Source organism: Aythya fuligula, chromosome 15 (assembly GCF_009819795.1).
Source record: "Aythya fuligula isolate bAytFul2 chromosome 15, bAytFul2.pri, whole genome shotgun sequence".
Lineage (NCBI taxonomy): Eukaryota > Metazoa > Chordata > Aves > Anseriformes > Anatidae > Aythya > Aythya fuligula.
In genome coordinates, this window is record NC_045573.1 from 7,549,720 (window position 1) to 7,571,044 (window position 21,325).

Genomic DNA, 21,325 nt, shown 5'->3' on the forward strand with positions numbered 1-21,325 from the left:
TTGCCCGGCCGGCGCCGGGCCCCGGATGGAAGAGGCCGGCGGAGGGACGTCATTGTTCCCCGACGGGCCGTACCAGGAGGCGGAGCGGGCCGGGCTGAGGCGGGGGCTGCGGCGAGGGGGACCCGGCAGCGCCGAGTCAAGCGGGGCCGAGCCAGGTAATGGGGCCGGGCCGGGGGGTCGGTGGTGGCGGCGGGGGGGAAGCGGCGGGCCTGGCGGCGGCCTGGCACAGCCCGGCAGCGCCGCGTGCGGCTCCCTGCCCGCAAATCAATGGGCCGGGAGGAGGGGCCGGCCCCGGGAAGGGAAAAAGGAAGGGGAAGGGAAGCGGCCGGCGGGAGCAGCCGGCCCGGCCCGGCCCAGCCCTGCCCAGCCCACCGGGCGCGCTCGGCCGCTGCCCTCCCGGCTGGCGGGCAGCCGGAGGGGGTGGGACCCCCGGGCGGGGCAGGGCGCCGCCCCCAGCGCTCGGCGGGGGGGACCCAGCCCCGCCGCCGCCGCCACCACCTCCGCCGCCGCCGCCACCCCCTGGGCCGGCGGGACCGGCCCCTGCCCGGCGGTCGCCGCTCCCGCCGCCTCCCTTTCCCTCCTCCTCCTGCCGGCGCGGGGACCCGGCGTTGCTTCCCCGGCGGGCGGGCCGGCTCCCCGTTTCCATCCCCTTCCCCCGACTGCCACGCCGTTGTTGCCGGCCGGCCGCGGAGCGGGCTCCCCTCGGGGGTCCCGGGCTGCCCTCGGGGGTCCCGGCCTCCGCCGAGCCCCGTGCCGCCCTCTCCACCCCGTTGCCATGGCCACTGCCGCTCCGAGGGGCGAGCCCTGCCCGGCCGGGCCGGGAGGCGCGGGAAGGGAAAGGGATGGAAGAGGAGAAGGGAACGGAGAAGGGAAAAGACCGGGAGGGCGGGCGCTGAGGCGGCACGCCCCGGCTGGGCAGGGCGCCGCGGGGCTGAGCTGAGGCGCACGGGGCTCGGCGGAGCGGCCCGGGAGGGGAGGAGGACGGCGGGGCGAAGCGGCGGCCCCCTCAGAGCCGTGTCCCCGCCGCCCTGCCCGCATGTCGGGGCTGTCTCGTGTCGCGCCCTCGGGCTCTCGCCGCGGGCGAGATGCTGCTCCCCGGCGCGGACATCTTGCGTGCGGGGCCTGCCCGCGGCGGCGTGAGGGAAACCCCAACCCCGAAAAGGGAGAGCTGGGGCTGAGGGCCGATCCGGCACCGACAGCAAACACACGCCGGAGGAAACGCTCCGGTTTTAGCCGTGAGCACAGCGCCCGGGTTATAAAGGCGCCACGCTGGAGCTCCGAGTTCGGCGGCGGCCCGAGGCCCTCGGGGCGGGCTGTGGAGACGGCCCCGGCTGAGGCGGCGGCTGCTGCCCCCGGCACCCCCTTGGCACCCCCCCGGCACCCCTCGGGACCCCTTGGGACCCCCGGCACCCCCCTGGGACAGGACCTGTGGCCCCGGGGGCTGCCGCTGCCTCCTCGGCCAGCCCGGCAGCAATCCTGTCCGCACAGAACAGCTCAGTGGCTTTCTGTGCATAACCGGCATCCACTTCGGGGTAAAGTGACGATTAATTTCTATTTCCTGGCTTGGTTGCTGGTTTATTCTTTAACGAAACTTCAAGCACCATGACATGTGTGTTTGGGGTGTTTCTTTCCTTTTTTTCCTAGCTTACGGCAGCTTTGGAGGATGGAACGGCAGTTTGTAATTCACGCGTGGTCTTAATATCTATGCCATAACAGTTTTCTCTCGCTGCTTATTGCTGTTTAGTTCTTTGTGTGTTTTGTTGTTTTACAACCGCTGCTGCAAATGTTTATTTTGTAATAAGATATGTGCATACCGACTGCTGCCTCGTTAAGCTCAGTTTTGTGAATGGGATCTTGTGCAAAATCTTAAGCTGTGCTTGACTCTGCTAAGCAGAGGCCAAATGCCTACCGCCTGAGAACCAGGTCGTAAGCGGTAATGTTTTGTTAAGAGACTGCCAAAAAAATCTGAACAGTACTGCTGCAGAGCTCTGAATGGGGGGATAGCAACTGTCTTAACTGATCTGCAATCTTGAGTTTACTTTTCAGTGGGCAGGAGGAGTCTATCAAGGCAAACAGAGAGAGAAATAACACCTGATGCTTATGTCAACATAAATTTGTGTTCAGAGTTGTGTAGGAACAGCATCAATGTGTATATGGAACACTGGGAGAGGAAACAGTATCAGTGTTTGTAGTTCTCCTGCTTCCTTGTCAGAGAGATGTTATATCCAAATCAGAAATTGATGTATTTTGAAAAAGTGATGATGGATCTGATTTATTCTTACTTGTGTTAATATTTGCTGTTGAATAGTGCTTAATATCTGGTAATGCATCAATCAGTTGTCAAAAATAAATTTAAAAATGTCTAAGGCTTATCTTCACTGGTCAATATAAAGCTCAAGTTTGTTTTTTTGTTTCTTTTTTTTTTTCAGTAATGTTCTTCTGTTTTTCTTCTCACTGCAGTCTTGATTTTGTTTCTTGATCCTCAAGTATGTTTTCAATGTGTTGTTGAAACATTTTCCCTTTCAATCAGAAAAAAGGAGATGTCACTGATGTCTGCAATTTGAAGACTGGATCTTGTCTGAAAATCACTGAGCCCAAGAGCTGTCACCTTAGTCTTCCAATAGGACAAGGATGTCTTCATTTCTCAGTTAAATGCATTTTTCAGTTTTGTGTATTATTTTCTCCGAAATAGCAAGTGTGTATAGAATGGATTTGAAGTTTAATTTTAGATTAAAAATGTAAAGGGAAAAAAATCTAATTACAACCTCTGCACACAATTTGTTAGTTCTGGGACTAGGAGTTTTCTTATTTACTGTGCTTTGTTTAATCGATAGCAAGCAAGTTGTACTATAAATCTGAAAACACTTTATGCTTTGTTCTCTCAGTCATTTCAGTATAACAAACTAGCTTGTGTTTTAAACCCTCCATTAAGTTAGTGGTTTCCCTAAATGTAGCAAGTCTGTGTGCTACAGTAAGACAGTAACAAAAAATTAAGTATAGAAGTTCATCATGTCATTATTCAGCTTCTGACTATGCACACACAATTACACTTATTTAAAGTGGTATCATCTTGAAACCTAATCAGCATTTTAAAAAGGACTTAATATCAGTTACTGCCTTTCCTCCTGGAGGGCTGAGGTTTGTTTTGTTTTGTTTTACATGCAGCATTTCCTTTTCTAGCTTACATTCCCCTGTTGTTTTGCATCAGGAAAATGTGCAACTTTGCAAAGTAGAACTGAAACAGAGGCTTTTTAGTCTAACTCTTCAGTTTATCGTAGGAGTTCTAAATGTGATAGGTGCAAAATACCGTAAGTGCTGCTGCCAAAGTTATATCCAAACAAGTATTTCTTGGAGAAACAGAAGAAGCCCAGGGAGAAATAAATTTACAAACATCTTTATGTTCTCCTTTCCCAAGATTTCTCTGAGATATATCCCATCTTTTTTTTGAGGAGGTTTTGAGGTATGTGGCTCCAGGAGTGAAAAGGAGGGCCAAACATCTCTCCTCTTGGATCTCAACATTTCAGGGGTTTTAATGTACTGCCACTTATGGCTCCAATTGGCCTGGAAAAAGTGACCTCATGATGTAGAGTGAGGAGCCCTCACAAATAAACTTGCTGTCACAAACTGACATCCAAAAAAGGTGTATTTAAAAGCTAGGCTCATTACAGAATCACTACAAGCCTATCTTGACTGATGCAGTAGACAATGAGGGCAAGCCCTGGAAAGATAGAAAAAAAAGTAGCAGCCAAATGTAACGACCTTTGTGCATACAAAACAGAAAAAACGCAGGCAGTAAAGTAATAGTGTTCTGTTATTAATGCCAGCAATAGACAATTTCAACAATTATCTATTGGATAATAGGTAATAATTAATAGATAATTGAAAAATTCAGAAAATGCAATAAATAACTGATTCCCATCAGAGAATGTCATCTACATTTTTATATTAAAAGGACTCTAGAGTTGTAATAGATTAAAATCCTGTGAAAGAAATGACGTGAGCCACTAGTTCTGCAGAAGCTAAAAGTAATACTGATAGAGTTTTGATGGAAATTTTTACCTTGCGTGTTTAGTTTGGGGATTCTTTTTAAATCATTCATATGTTTAGTGCTATTTAGTTTTTCAGGCTAATTCTTTGAGATTAAGTGACAGGACTTCTACTACTCTTTTCTTCTTGGAATGCTTTTTGATATTCTTACGTCAACTAGAACTTTTGTCTCTCGCAGATATGAACAATGACCATAGTTAACAAACCAAAATCTTCAAAGTCTAAAAAATCATCATCAAGGCGGTCTGGCAAATCCAAGAAACCGTGTACTAAAAAAATGAAGTCACGCACCGCAAACTGGGGCCGGATACCACCCGCAGAAGATTCAAACCAAGTCTCTGTGGCCCAAGGACGTGGAGGTGCTATTTATTGTAGATCATCTGAAAAATCTAAGCCTTTTGCCCAAAGAGATCTAAGTAAGTGTACGTTTTATCCTGCCTCCATTTTCCTCAAAACGAAATTAGAAAGTGCAGTTCTTACTTGTTATACTGATAGAGAATGGGACTACTGTGAATGAAGACTTCAAAAGGGAATCCTCTAAGGCAACTGAAGTGACTGATGTTATAGAAATTAATTTTGATATATTTACAATCGACAGCGAAATATGGGGAGCTTTTTGAAATACACAGATTCATCCATGTCTTTTCTGATTTGCAAAGAAAAGTGTTTGTTGCTATTCACAGCTTCCATTATTCACAAGTTTTTGAATGATAATGTTGCTCAGGAAAAGGTCTGATATCTACTGTCCTTGCTAGTTACTTGTTTTTACGTTGTCCTTGCATTTATTACCATACAATTTCAAGTATAAGATTGTGGTTTAAGTTATAATAAGGAAAAAAACAGTAGTTGAGTTAATCAGGTTAAAAATTATAGATGGAAAGGCACTTGGCATTCGTTACTAAAATCAGAATGGCAGTTAGACTCGCCTTAGAAAAATTAAAATGGTTGAACACACTTTTTTTTTTTTTCCCAAAACATTGTGTTGACCAGCCAATTTGAATTTGGCAGTATTAAAGTTGTTTGTAATAAGTTTTTCTGTTTTGGATTGTAGCTAGTTCCTCTAGGTGCTCCTGCAGAATAGTATTTTTTAAATACCTTTCTTAGAAACAAATAAAATCTCTTTTTAAATATAACTTTCTTGCAGTCATTAATGATGGAATTGCTCCGCCACAAAGAATTCTTTTTCCACCTGAGAAGATTTGTATGGATTGGCAACAAACACAAAGTGTTGGAGTTGGACTGTACAATCTTGGCAATACATGTTTTCTTAATTCTACTCTACAATGTTTGACCTACACACCCCCACTTGCCAATTACATGCTTTCTCTTGAGCACAACCAGTCATGTGAGTACTTTCTAACAGTATTTTAAATGTGTTGGATAGCTCTGAAGGTGAAAGAACAGCACGGGTTCTGTGACACAAAATGATTTGTCTCATTTTACCTGTAGAAGCTGGCTTTGAACGTTGTATTAGCAGTGGGCTCAGAATAGCATATGGAGTGCATTTAATGCACCATGTTAATAATAAAAAATAAAGGATCATTTCTTGCTTCATGTGAATAATGAAGTGCATTGGAAAGTAAGGCCTTTAATGAACATTTGGCATTTGGGCTTCCTGCTGGTAGAAAGGCAGGATCAATAAAATTTAGGATGTTGGCACCACAGATCTTTAGTCTTCAATGCCTAGATTCCATAATGCGCTACAATAAATGGTATGTTCATTGTTGAACTAATAAAAAAAAGTAGAAAGCAATATGAGCTCTTATGAACTTGACTAGAAATTTTAGTGGGACTGTATTAAAATCTAGACTGATTTTGTCCTAAATAAAATATTGTATTTTTTAAACTGTTGAATTTGTGTTCTTTGAATTTCATCATTATACTTAAGTTTATTTAACCCTAGGATCCTGTTGTCATATCTGTATATGTGTGTTTTTACAAAGGCACCTGTATGCTTTCTAGCCTGGAATCTTTGTACTGATACCTGGAAATTTGACTGTTTTCTTTTCTTTTCTGTACATAGAAATCGTTTCAGTTAAGAATCCTGTTGAAAAAAGGAGGGTAGAAGTACTCTTACATACATTACTTGAAATTTTCCTTTCTTCCAAAGGACCCGTATCGTGAAGCTCACCTGACAGCACTGTGCTGAAAATAACACACATTCTCTTAATGCTGTATCATCAATGTCAAATATTCTTTCCTCACGTATTTTGCAGCCTGTGGAGTTCACATTCCTGTCAGCCTTTACAAACGTGACTTTGCAGTAGTCTTTTAGATTTCTCATCAGAAAATGCATTTGAATACAGGCTTAATGGATATTTTTATTCTATAAAGTTTTGTGAAATTAAATGTTACAAGACTGTTAGGACACTCCCATCTTAGGACAATAGAATATAGCAAGGAAAATGGATATTGTATCTATAGTTTAAATTTTCTTTGTATGTTTGTAGTTACGTATATTTTGCTAGACTGGGATGCTATCTTCTTTCACTCTTCAGGTCGTGAACAAGGTTTTTGCATGATGTGCACGATGGAGACTCACATTAACCAGGCCCTGTGTTGCACTGTTGATGCCATCAAGCCTACACGTGTTATCAATGATCTTAGACGTAAGTGGCTTCAGATATGTTTCTTTTTCGATATCTTGTAATCTTCAAATAATTATTTGATGGGTATAAATGGTTTTAACACTATAAAGAAGAGAGATCTTAGAAATAAGAGAACTATTTTATTTTTAAATGAGGTAAATACTATAATTTTCTTATTTAGGAATAGGAAAACATTTCCGTTTTGGCAGTCAAGAAGACGCACACGAATTCTTGCGCTATACTGTAGATGCTATGCAGAAAGCATGCTTGAATGGAAGCACCAAGTAAGTGTAAACAAATTCACTTTTATATGTTCTCTAGCACCTTTTAATCCTTTATTTACTATCAAAAATGAAAGTCTCCATCCTTGTTTTTCATAAAACTCTTTGAAGAGTTAACTCTCTACCTTAAATCTTCTGAGGTCTGATTATAATTTATTTCCAGATTGGACAGATCTTCTCAAGCAACCACCATCATTCATCAAATATTTGGAGGATTTCTAAGATCAAGAGGTACTTTTAAAAGTATTCCTGTCCTTAGAACTGATCTGTGTCTTTTGTTGATAGTAAAGCAATCTGTAGTTTGTCTAAAGTAGTACCTATCAACAACTTGAATTTGGATGGTTAGTCTCCTTCACATATTGTTAAGCATTTATATTTTGCTTCCAGTAAAGTGCTTGAATTGCAAAGCAGTTTCGGATACGTATGAGGCATTTCTTGATATCACTTTGGATATAAAGGTAAGATGTTTTGTAAATATGATTCACGATGTTTAAATGCATGTATAACTTTCTAAAATAAACTTGTTTATCTTAAAAAAAACAAACATAATGTTAAAATATAAGAGCTTGGTAGTGGTTAGGAAGTAGATTGGACATGGTCCTTCTGTGGAACGCATGTAAATAGTCTGCACATTTGCATTGGGCTAAAGCTGAATGAATTTTGTATCTACACGAATTATGATACTGTCATATTTCTTTGTTATTCTACCTCAATGTACATCTAATTGTTAGACTGATGGGTTTGACTGTTCCCATTACTGATGACAAAGCACACTATAGATGCTGTCTACATTATTGGAAAATTATTTGTTTCAAAGTAAAATGACTTCCAGGTGAGGTAAATGCTGAGCATGCTATTTCTGCCTCCTTTTTCACGGTGCTCATAGTAGATTGCTTAAGTATGTATTAATAAGATTATCTTATAAACTACTAATACGTCTTTAGAATTTTGAATTTACAGTGACTTTATGTTCTTCTTTCTTGCTCCCTTAGGCAGTTTCATCTGTTACCAGAGCTCTAGAACTATTTGTGAAACCTGAACAGCTGGATGGAGAGAATTGCTATAAATGTAGCAAGTAAGATTATTACTAATTATGTCTTAATATTAGATACTAGTTTAATATATTGCATTGACTTAGAGCGTAAGTTATTGTTTAACTTCATGTAGAAATAGAGACACAGCTTCGTTGTTGTTGTTGCTGCTTCATTGTGTTTAAACAACTGATGCACTGAAACAATCCCAAACTTGAAAACATTACCTTTGTTTTGGAGATGTAAGAAGAGTGCCTATTAGCTAATATTGGACTTTTATTCCTAGTATTGTCTGCACCATGGCTTGTCAGGCTTCCTAGGTGTGTAGTTGCATGCTGAAATATTCATATTGCAAGAAGTTAAAAGACATGCCCAGTAAGTAGTGGTGTGCTGAAGCAAGTTGCTATGGAGAATGATTTAGAGTGGAAGGCAGCAGCAGGTTCCTGAAGGTCCTAGCGTTCACTGTGAAACAAAGTTAGATTGAGTCTCAGTGCATGTGAGCTGGCTCTGTGATAATTAATGTTAGCAGCCTGTGCTGGCTCACTGAACAGCATCTTGCACAGTTCTTACTGTAAAACCTGTAGACGAATGTCTGAAATGAGCTACCTGAGTACACATGCTCAGGGAAAGCATATTGAGTTCAGGCACTCAAAATGCCGATCAATATGTAAAATGTTTCTACGTATGTGAGAAACAATTGAACATTTGTATAAGATGGTTTGGCAAAACAAGTTGTTATTCAAACGTACAATGAGAAAAGCAAGGCATGCCAGGATCAGCTCTGTAGGATTCATGCCTGACCCCTCTAAATTAAAAATGCAGTATCCACTTTTTGTTGTTGGAAACTAAGTAAATTAGTGTGTCGAATCAAGAGCATTCAATAGGTTATTAAAGCAATTTAATCCCAGCTTCGTCTTAGCCTGTGGATGCTAGAAAGCCACATGTAGTATATTCAGGATCCTCATAACTTATGTCTGAGGAAGAGAAAAACTGTAATAAGCACCTCACATCTGAATTGCGTGGTCCTTCATTAATGTGCTCTTTGAGGTGTGATCAGTTCAGTAACACACAAAGCCAGAATTTTCTGTCTTTTTGTGAGTTTAAAAGGAAAGGCCTTGCACATGTGCAGTACTTTCTCCATTGCTGACAAACTATCTTACTACTTTACGTTTTTTGTAATTGACATTTTCTTTTATTTTCTACCATGAATTCTTCTAATAAAGAGGACTGCCTCTAAACTTTGTGTCTAATTACAAGTTCTGTGGAATTTTATAAAACACTTGGATTTTTGTTTCTTTTGAGAGGGAAGTCTTTCTTGTTCATAGGCGTTCTCTATGGGTTTGGAATTCTCTGGCATGTATTTTGACATCAGAATTCAAAAAGAGATACTTTAATTCTTTCTATTTATTAGCTGTCAACAGTATTTCTCTTGATGTAAACCAACCAGTTTCAGTTGTTGTCTGGGCTAGTGGTTAAATTTCACTGCTTACACTGTAGGTCCTACCTTTGAGCAGGCAATATATCAAACTTAATTTTAACTATTTTGTTTCAAAGGATTGCAGATGGTTTCAGTGTCTTTCCAGACAACCTCAGTGCATGAAGACTTATTACTGTTAAATGTCTCCCTCCTGTAATATGACTGTGTGCTTCTGTTGTACTTTTGATGTCGATAGATGATCTATTTTGGAAATTATTTGCAGTTTCTAGTCCTGAGGACCAAGGCTCTCATGTTCTACTTTCAGTATTTGTATTTCACTTGAAAGCTGAAAGAATGTACCCAGGATTGGAGTTCAAATAGCCACTTTTGTATACCAAGAAATGGTACCTTGCCTTACAATCTGGTGATACGCTTTCGTGAGAGATTCCTGTTCCCGCTACGCTGAGATGTTGGGAAAACTTACCTTTTTGGCATAACAAAATACGCGTTCAGACATTTGCTTGGCTATCAAAAGATAATGTTCTAAATCCTTTATTCCTTTATTCTTTGTTCTGTAGAGCTGTCCTCTAATATCCTGCTATCTTCTCTGTATTAACAAACCTGAAATGCAGTGTATGGATTTATGAAAAGAAAAAAACATATTATGCAAGTAAATATCATTCAAATAGCATAAGCATGTGTGAGACATTAAAACTAGTTTGATTTTAGGGCAAAAAAGAAGATGCTTTTAAACAGTTGTCTCTGCTTGTTTTTAAGGTGTAAAAAGATGGTTCCTGCATCCAAGAGATTTACTATACACCGTTCTTCCAATGTTCTCACAATATCACTGAAAAGATTTGCAAATTTCACAGGTGGAAAGATCAACAAGGTATATTTACTGCTGTAATGCAACTTTATCATCATGTAATGGGGCATCTCCCAAAGCTGAAAGTTGTTAATATTTTCAGACAATAATTGTAGACTAACAGCTATGGCTTGTTCTTTCTCTTAATATCAATAAAATTCCTGCTTGACAAGAAGCATATGCTTTCCTCTGAGAAGGCTAATTCATCAGAAAATAGTTCTCTGCAACTTCTATTATTAAACGTTGCTTATGGGAAGACTTATTTTTAATGAATCAAGAAATATATTCACATAATTCTAGTCTGTATTATTTGGAAGTGGTTTTCTCTGGCTAGTCCGCAAAGTACTCTGGGATAATTTTTATATCTTCTTGGTCTATCTAGGAGGTAAAATATCCAGAGTATTTGGACCTTCGAGCCTACATGTCTCAATCAATTGGAGAACCACTCCTCTACGCCTTATATGCAGTGCTGGTGCATAATGGTATCAACTGTCACGCAGGACACTATGTATGCTACATAAAGGTAGATATCAACATCATTTCTAACAGGGTAAAAGTTGTGCTGGCAAACCAATTAAAATGTTACTAGTAACTACTGTTTCTAGGGAAAAAGATTTCATTACATGTTTATTTTATATGTGTGTATTTTGTTCCTATCTGTGATTTCATTTGGAAAACATGCAATTCATCTAAAGATATCGTTGTCTTTATTTGCAGGCTGGTAATGGACTTTGGTATCAGATGAATGATGCTAATGTAGTCCGTACTGACATTAAAACAGTTCTTGGTCAGCAAGCTTATTTACTTTTTTATATCAGGTAATAACATATATTAAAATGTGTTCAGAACAGATTTACTTTCCTGTTATTGATATTTTTCTTTTTTGCAAGTGTTTTCCTTTCTATCCTAGGAAAAAATTATTATTTGTATAATTCAGTTCTGTCTAACCTGAAATTCTCTGTGTCATTTATTATCTTTTGTTGCTTGGCCTTAAACTGCAGCACTTGTGTAAATTGCTATATGTGTGTTATCTGTAGCTGGTTAATTTAGAGAAGAGAAATTAAGGTCATCTGTGGTGTAAGAATGAGTTATTGCTCTGAAAGTGATAGTCATAGTAGGAAGACCGTTATCTAATTTTCAGTTTGTAGTCTTGGTTAAGTCTTGTGTATAGAACATTTCCAGATCATATGAACTGTTTCTATAAAATTATAGAATGGGATTTAATCCAAGAGTAGGCCAAAAGAAAAACTAAACCAAGATCACTGCTCTTTTCCGAAGGCGCTATGATCTGACACTCGGAGAACGTGCTTTTTACTTACCAGCACCATCTTATCCCCGTTCATTCCTTGGTCAGCGGGGGGCTAATAGTAAGCAGACTGGATTTATGGGACCACGACTTCCTCCTCATATGATTAAGGTAATTTAGGGAAGCGGAAGGGCAGATAATGGCAACAAACTGACAGTGGGTATGGGGTTTGGTGTGGGGGTTTCTATTTGGTTTTCAGCATCTAAGTTTTGTTTTCCTTCCCATGCTGCAGCTTTCTTTACAGCCCTCATGCTAGAGCCGGAGTCATTCAAACAGTGGCTACTGCTGAATTGTACAGTCGTGCTACTTAATTACCTTATACCTCGAAGACAGCTTTCTAAAGCACAGAGAGCTATGCTCTTTGACAATTTGAGTGTACTAATCCTTGAATCATTTAAGAGAGGACTTTTTTTTTTTTTTTTTCTCCTAGCAGCATCTTTTTAGCTAAAACAGTGAAAACAAATCGTCTTATTCCTGAGTACCAGAACAATTATTCCAGGCTTTTCAGGGTGTGTTTAAAGGGAAAAATAAATATATGTGGGAATAGTTTTAGGTAATATTAAGTTGCTTGGATGGCTTTCAAAAATGATGTTCATTTGATAACAATATGTGGTAAACCAAAAGCAGGAATGAAATACACTTATTGGACTTGCATTTATGTATAAAGGGCGGTGTGTTTTTTTTTTTCGTTTTAGGTATTAAGACCATTTGTAGAAATTCTTAGTAGGGAATTTCTTGTTTAAAAATTTTAAATCAAGTGTTTGCATTAATCTATCTTGCAATTTCTTCTTTATAAATACAGAATTCAAGCCGTTTAAATGGAAATGGATCCTTAAAAGAGGATCCAAATACCATTGGTGTCACCCTAAAAAGGCCATCTTCAGCACCGCCAACGGCTTGTGTTCAAAACTGGGCAATTACAAGGCCTTCAATTACTGATCCATCAAAAAAACAGAAGATCACTATCAGTATTCACAATAAATTGCCTGCTCGTCAGACTGTGTCACAGCCTGACTGTCTTAGCAGTGCTGTGGAGGATGAAGATCTCAACAAGGCTGTTCCTTCATCCACAATTACAAATTCCACTGCAGCAGAGTCTACCTCAAATCCATCTATTATGTCAGTTACTACTGTTTCCAAACAAGAAGTTTCTGATGAAATTTTCGTGGAACCAACAGTGAATGGAAATCCTAAACTCAGCTCTGATAACACAGTCCCTTACGGTGCAGAATCTTCAGGAAAATCTGAGGAGGAGTCGAAGGGCTTATTTAAAAGGAAGTGCAATGTAATATCCTCTAATGGAATTTTGGTTGGAAAGGTAGTCCGTACATTGCAGAATTCCCATTCTTCCTGTCAGAATGCTGAAGAAGAAAGATCCCAGCATGAGCTGCCAAAAAATGATTCACTAAATGGTGCTATTAGTTTAGTTAATGAATCTAAAGAAAACGGACTGAAACTTGATGATTCCACTTGCCAAGCTGAACCTGTTAAACCTTCTGAGATGTTCTTTTCTAAAACAAATGGATTGCTTGAAACAGTGAGTTGTTTGCTCCATCTAGAATTTATCACCTATGATGTATTCAGGAGTATTATGTTCCTAATTCCTGTGAAATACTGAGAAAACACAGCACAAATTTGATTGTAACACTTTGTGATATTATCCCATTCGAATTTGCAGAGCTGAGCTGACATTAGAACTTGTCAACTTAAGCTCAGCTGAGATAAAAATCCATAAGTTTCATAAAGTAGATTTTTGGGGGGTGTGTTGGGGTTATGTTTGAAGTGTAGATAATGCATGTAACTCAGAGTGGTCTTGTTTAGCATTTAAAGGAGAAATTCTGACAACACTAGCCTCCAGTACTGCTACAAATAGTATTTTTTCTGTCTGCTGACTTATGCATTTTAATTGCAGATGCCTATAGCTATGCCTCCAGTCCCTCAAGAAGTAATCTTAGAATCCCTCACAGACAGCCAGCTGAACAGCTTGTCAGAGGAAATAAGGTAAAATGAGCACAGTCTGGGTAAAACAAGATTTTATGGAAGTCCCTTGTGGTTTTATCTGTCTACTGATACTATTTAATGGAAGGATTTAAATCAGTAGAATTCTGTACTGTATGTCCAGTGTTACGAACAGAACTAATGATCTGCACTGAGGTTGGTGCCTCATGGAGAACTTCTGTTTCTTGATAGAATGTTTTTCCATTTTTTTCCATTGTCTGGAGAAACATTGGCTCTTCCCCTCCTGTTTTTTTCAGTCATAGGATATGTGAATGTAAATTCTTGGGAGAGAGATAGAAAAATAAGTTTCAACTGTTGTTTTTTCAGTTATGGGGGTGAGCAAATACAGTGGTTTTGGATATTTTGGCTGTTACTCAGAGCAGCACGTGGAAGGAGACACGTGTTTGTTTGTTTACTGCAATGGTTTCAGAAGCAAGAGGGGAAAAAACTCTTTCTCTGGGAGCTGAAGAAGGTGTAATAATCACAGGTTGGGTTTCTATGTAGAATATCTTTTAGAGTTTTCCTGTAGTCGTGAGGTCTTTGTTTGTTTCTGTTTTTTACTTAACAAGATTTTACTCTTAATATGTTTTTATTTTGTGCAGTGTCCCAGGACCTCAGAAGTCTACAGAGAATGATGCTCTTATGGAAACTGTAGTGATGGAAGCACTATTGGTCTATGAAGAATCCAGGAAAGTTCCTTCTGACTTCAGCTGTGAGGCTGAGAATCCTTTTATTCAATCAGATTCTGAAACCATTTCTACCAAAGAAGAAGTTGGAAGTATTATAACAAAAGCTGATAATGCACATCCCAGTATCAATGGTCAGCACAAGATTAGGGAAAGATGCTTTGATACTGAAGATGAATTCCTTGAACAGTACCGATCTGAGGACCGTGGAGACAAAGACAAACCAAGAAGATCAAAAGAACCTGAACTCATTTCAAAAGAAAATATTTTGTACATCAAAGAGTCTTCTGAGGCTGATGAGGACTTGCGGCAAACTTCCTCTCTAAAGTCTGACAGTGAATGTAGTTCTAAAAATCTTTCCTCCTTAGCTATTACAGATAAATGCCAAGATACAAAGGACATATCTAATAACTACGTAGAGGTACCACCTGTTAATGACTCGTCTATTACAAAGCTGGATAAAGTTTTGGAAAGCCAATTCTCCAGACCAAATGAAGAATTTGGTGATAGGAAATGGGAAGAAGATGCCATGCACAGGAAAAAAGATAAGAAAAAGATACACGAAACTAAAAAAACTGACAAAGAGCATTACCGAAGAAAGAGGGAACATTCTGATACTGAAGAGAAGGAGAGTCAAAACAGAAGCAAAACAGATGGTCATTCCAGCAAGAGAAGGTGCTCTCGCAGTGTGGAAGTTATTAAGCAAAATCGTCATAAGCAGGAGTATTGTGAGGGAAGCAAGTACAGATCTTTCCATAGTGAAAGAAACAGCCCTGATAATGGGAGAAGATCAGTAAAATATTCCAAGTACAGATCTCGAAGCCGAGGAAGATCAGAACAAGATAGGAATAGATATTACCATTCCAAAGGGGAAAGAACTTGGAGCAGAGAAAGATACTATCAAGATGAACCACGAAGATGGGAAAAATGTAGATATTACAATGATTACTATTCATCTCATGCAACAGGAGACAGCAGAGAGAGAAAGTTTTCTCACGGTGATAAAGACTTTGACAAATTGAGTCAAGCTTACAACAGCAGGTCACATAAGGATTATCATTACAAAAGCAGATGGCCTCACAGTTCCCTCTCTCGAGAGGAAGATGTACATCACTTTAGCAGCCACAGAGTAGACTTACATCGTTGCTCAGTACCTCAGCAACATTCTGAAAAATATTCTCGTGAAAGACATGCACTTCCACCTGTGTCAGGTCATTTTGAGGACTCTCCCCAAAAAAATGAAAAAGAAAGAAACAGAAAAAGACAATATAGTCGTGCAGAAGGTAGTGAAAGTGAAATAGAAAGGAAACGCAGAAAGATAGAAAAGGAGCTTTTAGGTGATGAAAAAATGAAAAAATATAAGAAGCTCAAGAAGAAAAAGAAGTCTAAAGATAAACATCGAGAGAAGGATTACAAGTAAGCAAGGATTCCAGCATAATCAGCAATTTTTTTCCTAATTCTTTTCTGGGTGTTTCTCATGTCTTCCTTTTTTTTCATAGTTTCAAAGTTATTTTGATAGCGTAATCTGGCTGGGGATCATGTTATTAGGTTGATCAGTGAAGATAGGAAAGATATTGCTGAATTGTGTTAGAACACTAGATTTAGACCACATAGTTAGAATCATATCTGCACACCATTCTGGATTAGGTTAAAACATTTTTTTTAATTGCACATATTCCAGAGCTAGCCATTGTTAATGATTTGTGTACAAACCAGGACCTATCGTCCTTCAATCAGAGGGCTTAAGTTTTGCATCTAAAGTAAGTTACATGTGCACAAAGTACCACAAAATAGCTGACATGCCGCAAATCATCACCTGTGGTAAAATAAATAAAGTTTCATATATGCATCAAGTGCCACATCTTTTTTTTCTATTTTTAACTTGCATGTTTCCTTCAGACTTTATGATTTGGATTTCTCTGTGCTCCACTTTGACAATGACAATCGCAAGCGTAAGAAAAAGAAGAAAAAGAAGAAACACATCAGGAAACTGAAAGGCTTCTTGGAATACTTAGATCCTCGTTTCCAGAAGAAAACACGGGAGAAGAAGGAAGAATCCCGTCCTCCAGATGGCTCTTTTTGCGAGCAATACAGAAATGAGGGCAGTAAACAACCTTACAAGGTAGAGAAACCTTCCAGTGCAGGTGAAAGCAAGAAATACAGCTCCACTGCATCCAACGAGTATATTAAAGGTAAGCGGCTACAGCATGTTTATGGGATTCCTCTTTTATTAATACAGAGTATTTAAAATGGTCTTAAAATGCTTGATGACTGAACAGTCTGCATGGATATTAAAAAAAGCAAAGATGATAGACTTTTTCCATTTTTTTCCATTTTTGAATGACCACTAGAAAAGAAAGTCTGAAACAAAGAGGTTAAAAGAGAAATAATTTGATTTGATGATTAAGTGGCAAACAAGAGGAAGAGATGCAAGATGCCTTATTAAATTCAGTCCAACTAACTAGGAAAAATAAACTTGGACAGCTGTTATCTTGGAAAAGAATATTGTAGGTAGAAAGGAGGTTCAGTAGTCAAGATGGAAGACGATGACATGAGGCTTACAGGCCACTAATGTAGTAGTGAAACACAGTCTTTCTAAAAAAAAAAAACAAACTGCCTGAATAATTCATTTGAATAACATACTATGTTCAGCTATTTCATAACATAGAAACAGTGCTGCCTGCTTATTCAGAGTAACATAAGTTGGTGATAATACTGAAATATTTTTGTTTCAGATGTAGATCTGCCTTCTCCTAAGCACACTGAATTCACAGTTATTAATCCTCCAGAGGACGCTTTGCAATTTAACACCTGGAGAGTATGTTAAATTCCTGCTATTGTTCTACTTGTGTTTTTTTTTCCTATTAGTATAGGCTTAAGAATATAGAGAAATGGGCTGATAAAACAATTTTTAGTATAAAAAAGCCATCTTGGTACATCTCCTTACAGAAAACTAAATACAGACTTGAGCTCCTGATTGGCTTCACACTGAACTCTGTGCTGTTCTTGTCATAATCTTGGTCTCTCAGTAGATAATACAGTTTAATTAGCTATAGAATCATGTGATGAAGATGACTGCACGCTGCAACAATTCAACATCAAAAATGAAATTTTATGTTTTCCATGATTTTTTTCCTGAGCAGAAGTGTGTAGTATTAAATATATATGTATCTGAGATGAAGCCACAGTCCCAGTTACTCAGATATTTTAATAAGCACTTGCAGTAAGATAAATTGCTGCATCTTTTAGCATTATTTGGTTTAATTGTAGGGTTAGAGACACATTGATTCAACAGAGCTGTAAAGTTTCTAAAAGCTCACTTTGAAAAATAACAGCTAAATTACTGGCAAGACTGCACCCGTTCTTAAAAACAAACAACCCTCCCCCCAATCATCTATTTTCCTCTTACAGATAACTGAAGTAATCCCCGAAGAAGACAGTTCACTATCCAAAGGCAAGTTTTATTTTTAAACATTTTATACATTTTATACCTAGCCACAACTTAACCAGTTAACAATGAACAGGATTGTTACTGACTGTTGAAATTGCCATTCTGGCATAGGAAACAAAAGAATTCATCTTCTTGCTTTACAGCTGAATGCCTTTTTATAGAATGGTTGGAGAAGTTAAATCTTGGAAGAGATTTTCAAAAATTCTGCCTCCTGATGAAGTAAATTGCCATAGTCAGGAGATTCTGGCACTGAAAACTTTCTTCAAGATAAAGAGGAAGTGCAATTGTTGCAAAGCATGTTTGTGTTTTGAGACCTGGATGACCAGAAGTTTTAATATTAAAATACCACATGGAGGGGAGGCTGGTTGTTCACACGTTCTTGCAGACTTTAATGCAATCTGTCCTATTATCAAGAACAAAATTAGGGACTGAACTGAGGTCTTTCAAATACCAGTGTTGCAAAACCAGACTTTTTATGATACTAATGTCAAAAGAATCCTGATTGTACTAAATTGTAAGCATCTCTTCTAGCTGATAAATCAGGAACAGCACAGAAGAAAATGCATCTGCTCTAACGCTCTTTGGGCTTCAATGAATTCTCTGGCCAGCAGAGGGCAAACTCGTTTTTTCTAAACCAGACAAAAGCATAGGAAGAATGTAAATATGTTGCATACATTCCACTAGTCTGGGGCATTAAGATCACTGGGCTATGTAAGTGAAAGAGATGCTCATTGATAAATACAATAGTACCCCAGTTAGATACGCTGCTCGCAACATAAGCGGGATAGAAGGGCTGTGCAAAGCAATTTTGGGAAATTGAGGAATTCGAGTATTTCATCAAGGCTAAAGATTAGTTTCATTTTGGGGAAGGTCAGTCTTTCAAAGAAAATAAAAAAATGTCTCTTAAGCAGGATTTTCTGAATGATGGAATCTAATCTGAAAAAAGGTCACTTAATCAGTTTGGTTTTTTTTTTGTTTGTTTTTTACAGTATTGAACCTCTCAAATAAGCTAGGGACAGACTAGGAACAACTGAGGACTTGTTAGATTGTGCCTTTTCACCTGGACTCATGTTACTTTGAATAAATTAACAAGGATAGCTAGTGATAATTTGTAACTTAAGGAAAATCCAAATACCGGAGAGAAAGAGCAGCATTAAAGCAGTTAAATCCCTGCATTCCTAAGTGCTCTCTCTAGCAAGTTTCTGAACGCTTCTGTGGCTAGGATTTGGTCAGCTGACCACACGATCACTAGTAAAAGAAGGATGCTGTCCAATCAAACCTTCAAATAAATTTAATTTACCTAAGGTCTACCATTTGCTATTAAAGCAGGTAGTTTTGTCCTAACGTTCTGTACAGTTCACCAATTTTAGCATAGAACTGAAATGCAGCAACAATTTCTTTGGAAGCTACCTTCTCTAGCCCGTTCAATCCTGTAGTCACAGATAAATCAAGCCATGTGCAGAGTTGTGACTTCTGTTTAGAAAGAAAACCACTGAGCCAAACAGTTCCATGTTGAGTAACTCAACAGGGAATGACATTTCTTCCTTTCGTCTTTCAGACGCAGAGCTTACAGATGGAAGCCTTCAGTACTCAAACTAAACCTACCATCAAAACTGATGACCTTTTTACCATCCAAACCAACCATTTTACCATCAAAACCCAACAACTTCTTACCATCAAAAACCCACCGTCTTCTTACGACTTCTTACCGTCAAACCCAACGTCTTCTTACTGTCAAAACCAACCACCTTTTACCTTCAAAACCGACGACTCAACATTATCAAAACAAACTATCAAAACTTACTTAAAATTTATCAATACCGTAAAATTACCATCAAAACAAAACCCAATCATAAGTGGTGCTTCAAATGTCTGTACAGACTTTTACCATGAAAGAACTTTTTTTTAGCTTTTAACTTGAGACTTTCTTTTTTAAAATGTACTTCTAATCCAAAAGGGTGGAAACTTTCTACAACTGCTGAACATTGTACATTACCAAGTAAATATCTCACTGAAAACAATGCCCTGGAATAGAACATCTCAAATGCTGCTTAATTACAGACTCAGGTTGATTGTGTGTTATTCATGTAATGTTACTCCAAGTTAGACATCTGGTGCAAGAACGACCAGGAAACCACAGAATTATAAAATTTGCAACTGACAGTCTGTATATTTAATTTAAAGACTTATTTAAGATTTCACAAGCTCTCACATAACAGGAGTTTTGCAAGAGCTTCATCTTTTTTGTGACGCCTGACACTAGAAACTAATTTACTTCACATTTTAATTCTATTCAAGATCGGAAGAATGTTCTGGTTTTCAACGCTGTGGAACAATGATCAGAATATGCAGTTCTGAATGTATCTCAGACTATTTGTATACTCTTCCATATGTTTTTATTACACTTTTTAATACAGCGTCACTTGTCTTAAGTCTTGGTTGTCTGTTTTGTCCCTCTAAAGTTTCTAGTTACAGACAAATTCATACTGTGATTTTTATTTTTATTATTAAATGCTATCAAACTGTGATGCACTTATTACTCACTGGTCCTGCATCAGGAGATGAGTGGGGAACCTGTATTAAATACAGTTCATCTGAATAATCTGTCTGGTTTATACAAGCTGTGTTGTTCAGAGATGTCTAAAGTTTGATCTTTGTTTTTTTAAAGATAAAAAGCACTTGCCCCACTGTAAATATATAGCATGTAAAATTTATATAGTATATAAATACAGCGAAGTTAAAATGGATTTTTACTTGAGTTTTACTTGAGTTATTTAACATGCAATATGTCATGTGACTTGACAGCTTTCAGAGTGTTGGATAATCAAGAAATCAGATCTTCCTTTCAGTGGTAGGTGAGAAGATGCTGTTGGTGTGACACAGAGAAGACAAGTAACTTGGGACTTCAACTGCCTAGACAAGAATGCAGAAGTCTTTCTCCTTTGAAGTTAACAGCTTCCCAAAGCAGGCAACAGCTTGGAAGCTTGGCAGTAGCTTTCCACTGCGTGTGACACTAAAAAAGGAGCAAGGTTAATGTTTTACTAGATAATTCAAGTAATATTTTGGTACATGGAGAACACCATAAAGCCAAACCATAAGTGTACCCTGCATAATGTTCCTATGGCAACAGTTATGTTAAGTTACATAAAGTAACATGACAAAGAAAACACCCACCTGTCCTGTATCTGGCTTTTTTTTCCTCTTTTGTCCTTTGGCTCCAAGATTTGGTGTCTTGTGTTTTGTCTGATCATTAACTCTGGGCTTAAATGTATAAAAGGAGTTTAAATGTTGACTGCTGTACCTTTTTAGTGCTCTATTAAGCGCGTCCGGCAACAACTACTGCTGGAACTAGCTGCCATACAGGAGTAGGGGAGTGCAGTGAGAGACAGCTTCAGCTTAGCCCTCTGAAGAAGATGGGACAACTGCAGCGGTGCTGGCTGCTTCTGCTGGGGGGAGGTCTCATTTGTCTCCTGGAGGAGAGGAGATCACTTTTTCTCCCATTTATGTTTGACTGAAACACAAGGAAATATTTTGTCAGGTCCTTTCACTAATTTAGGGTGGTTAGGGTGGTTCACAAAGGGTTCTCAAAGGAAACAGATCTCCAGCTCTTACTAGAATTAACATTTGTAGCTGTAGCATACTTTATTCAATCTAT

General features: G+C 39.1%; 1 protein-coding gene across 5 annotated transcripts; it reads left to right on the plus strand.

Moving 5' to 3' along the window:
* Positions 1-33: 33 nt before the first annotated feature.
* Positions 34-20,926, plus strand: USP42 (ubiquitin specific peptidase 42). Of its 5 annotated transcripts, none has more exons than XM_032197901.1 (20): positions 34-155; positions 2,531-2,647; positions 4,226-4,463; positions 5,192-5,392; positions 6,546-6,656; positions 6,817-6,919; positions 7,080-7,147; positions 7,304-7,374; positions 7,909-7,991; positions 10,142-10,253; positions 10,612-10,752; positions 10,947-11,047; positions 11,508-11,646; positions 12,338-13,072; positions 13,448-13,536; positions 14,136-15,635; positions 16,119-16,411; positions 16,955-17,037; positions 17,631-17,673; positions 19,229-20,926. In XM_032197901.1, the coding sequence occupies exons 3-20, from the start codon at positions 4,235-4,237 to the stop codon at positions 19,267-19,269; spliced, it is 4,143 nt and encodes a 1,380-aa protein (XP_032053792.1). In that variant the 5' UTR covers positions 34-155; positions 2,531-2,647; positions 4,226-4,234; the 3' UTR covers positions 19,270-20,926. The 5 variants fall into 5 exon arrangements, with proteins under 5 accessions (XP_032053792.1, XP_032053794.1, XP_032053796.1 ...); XM_032197902.1 differs by lacking the exon at positions 34-155 and adding an exon at positions 1,488-1,532; XM_032197903.1 differs by lacking the exon at positions 2,531-2,647.
* Positions 20,927-21,325: the final 399 nt, after the last annotated feature.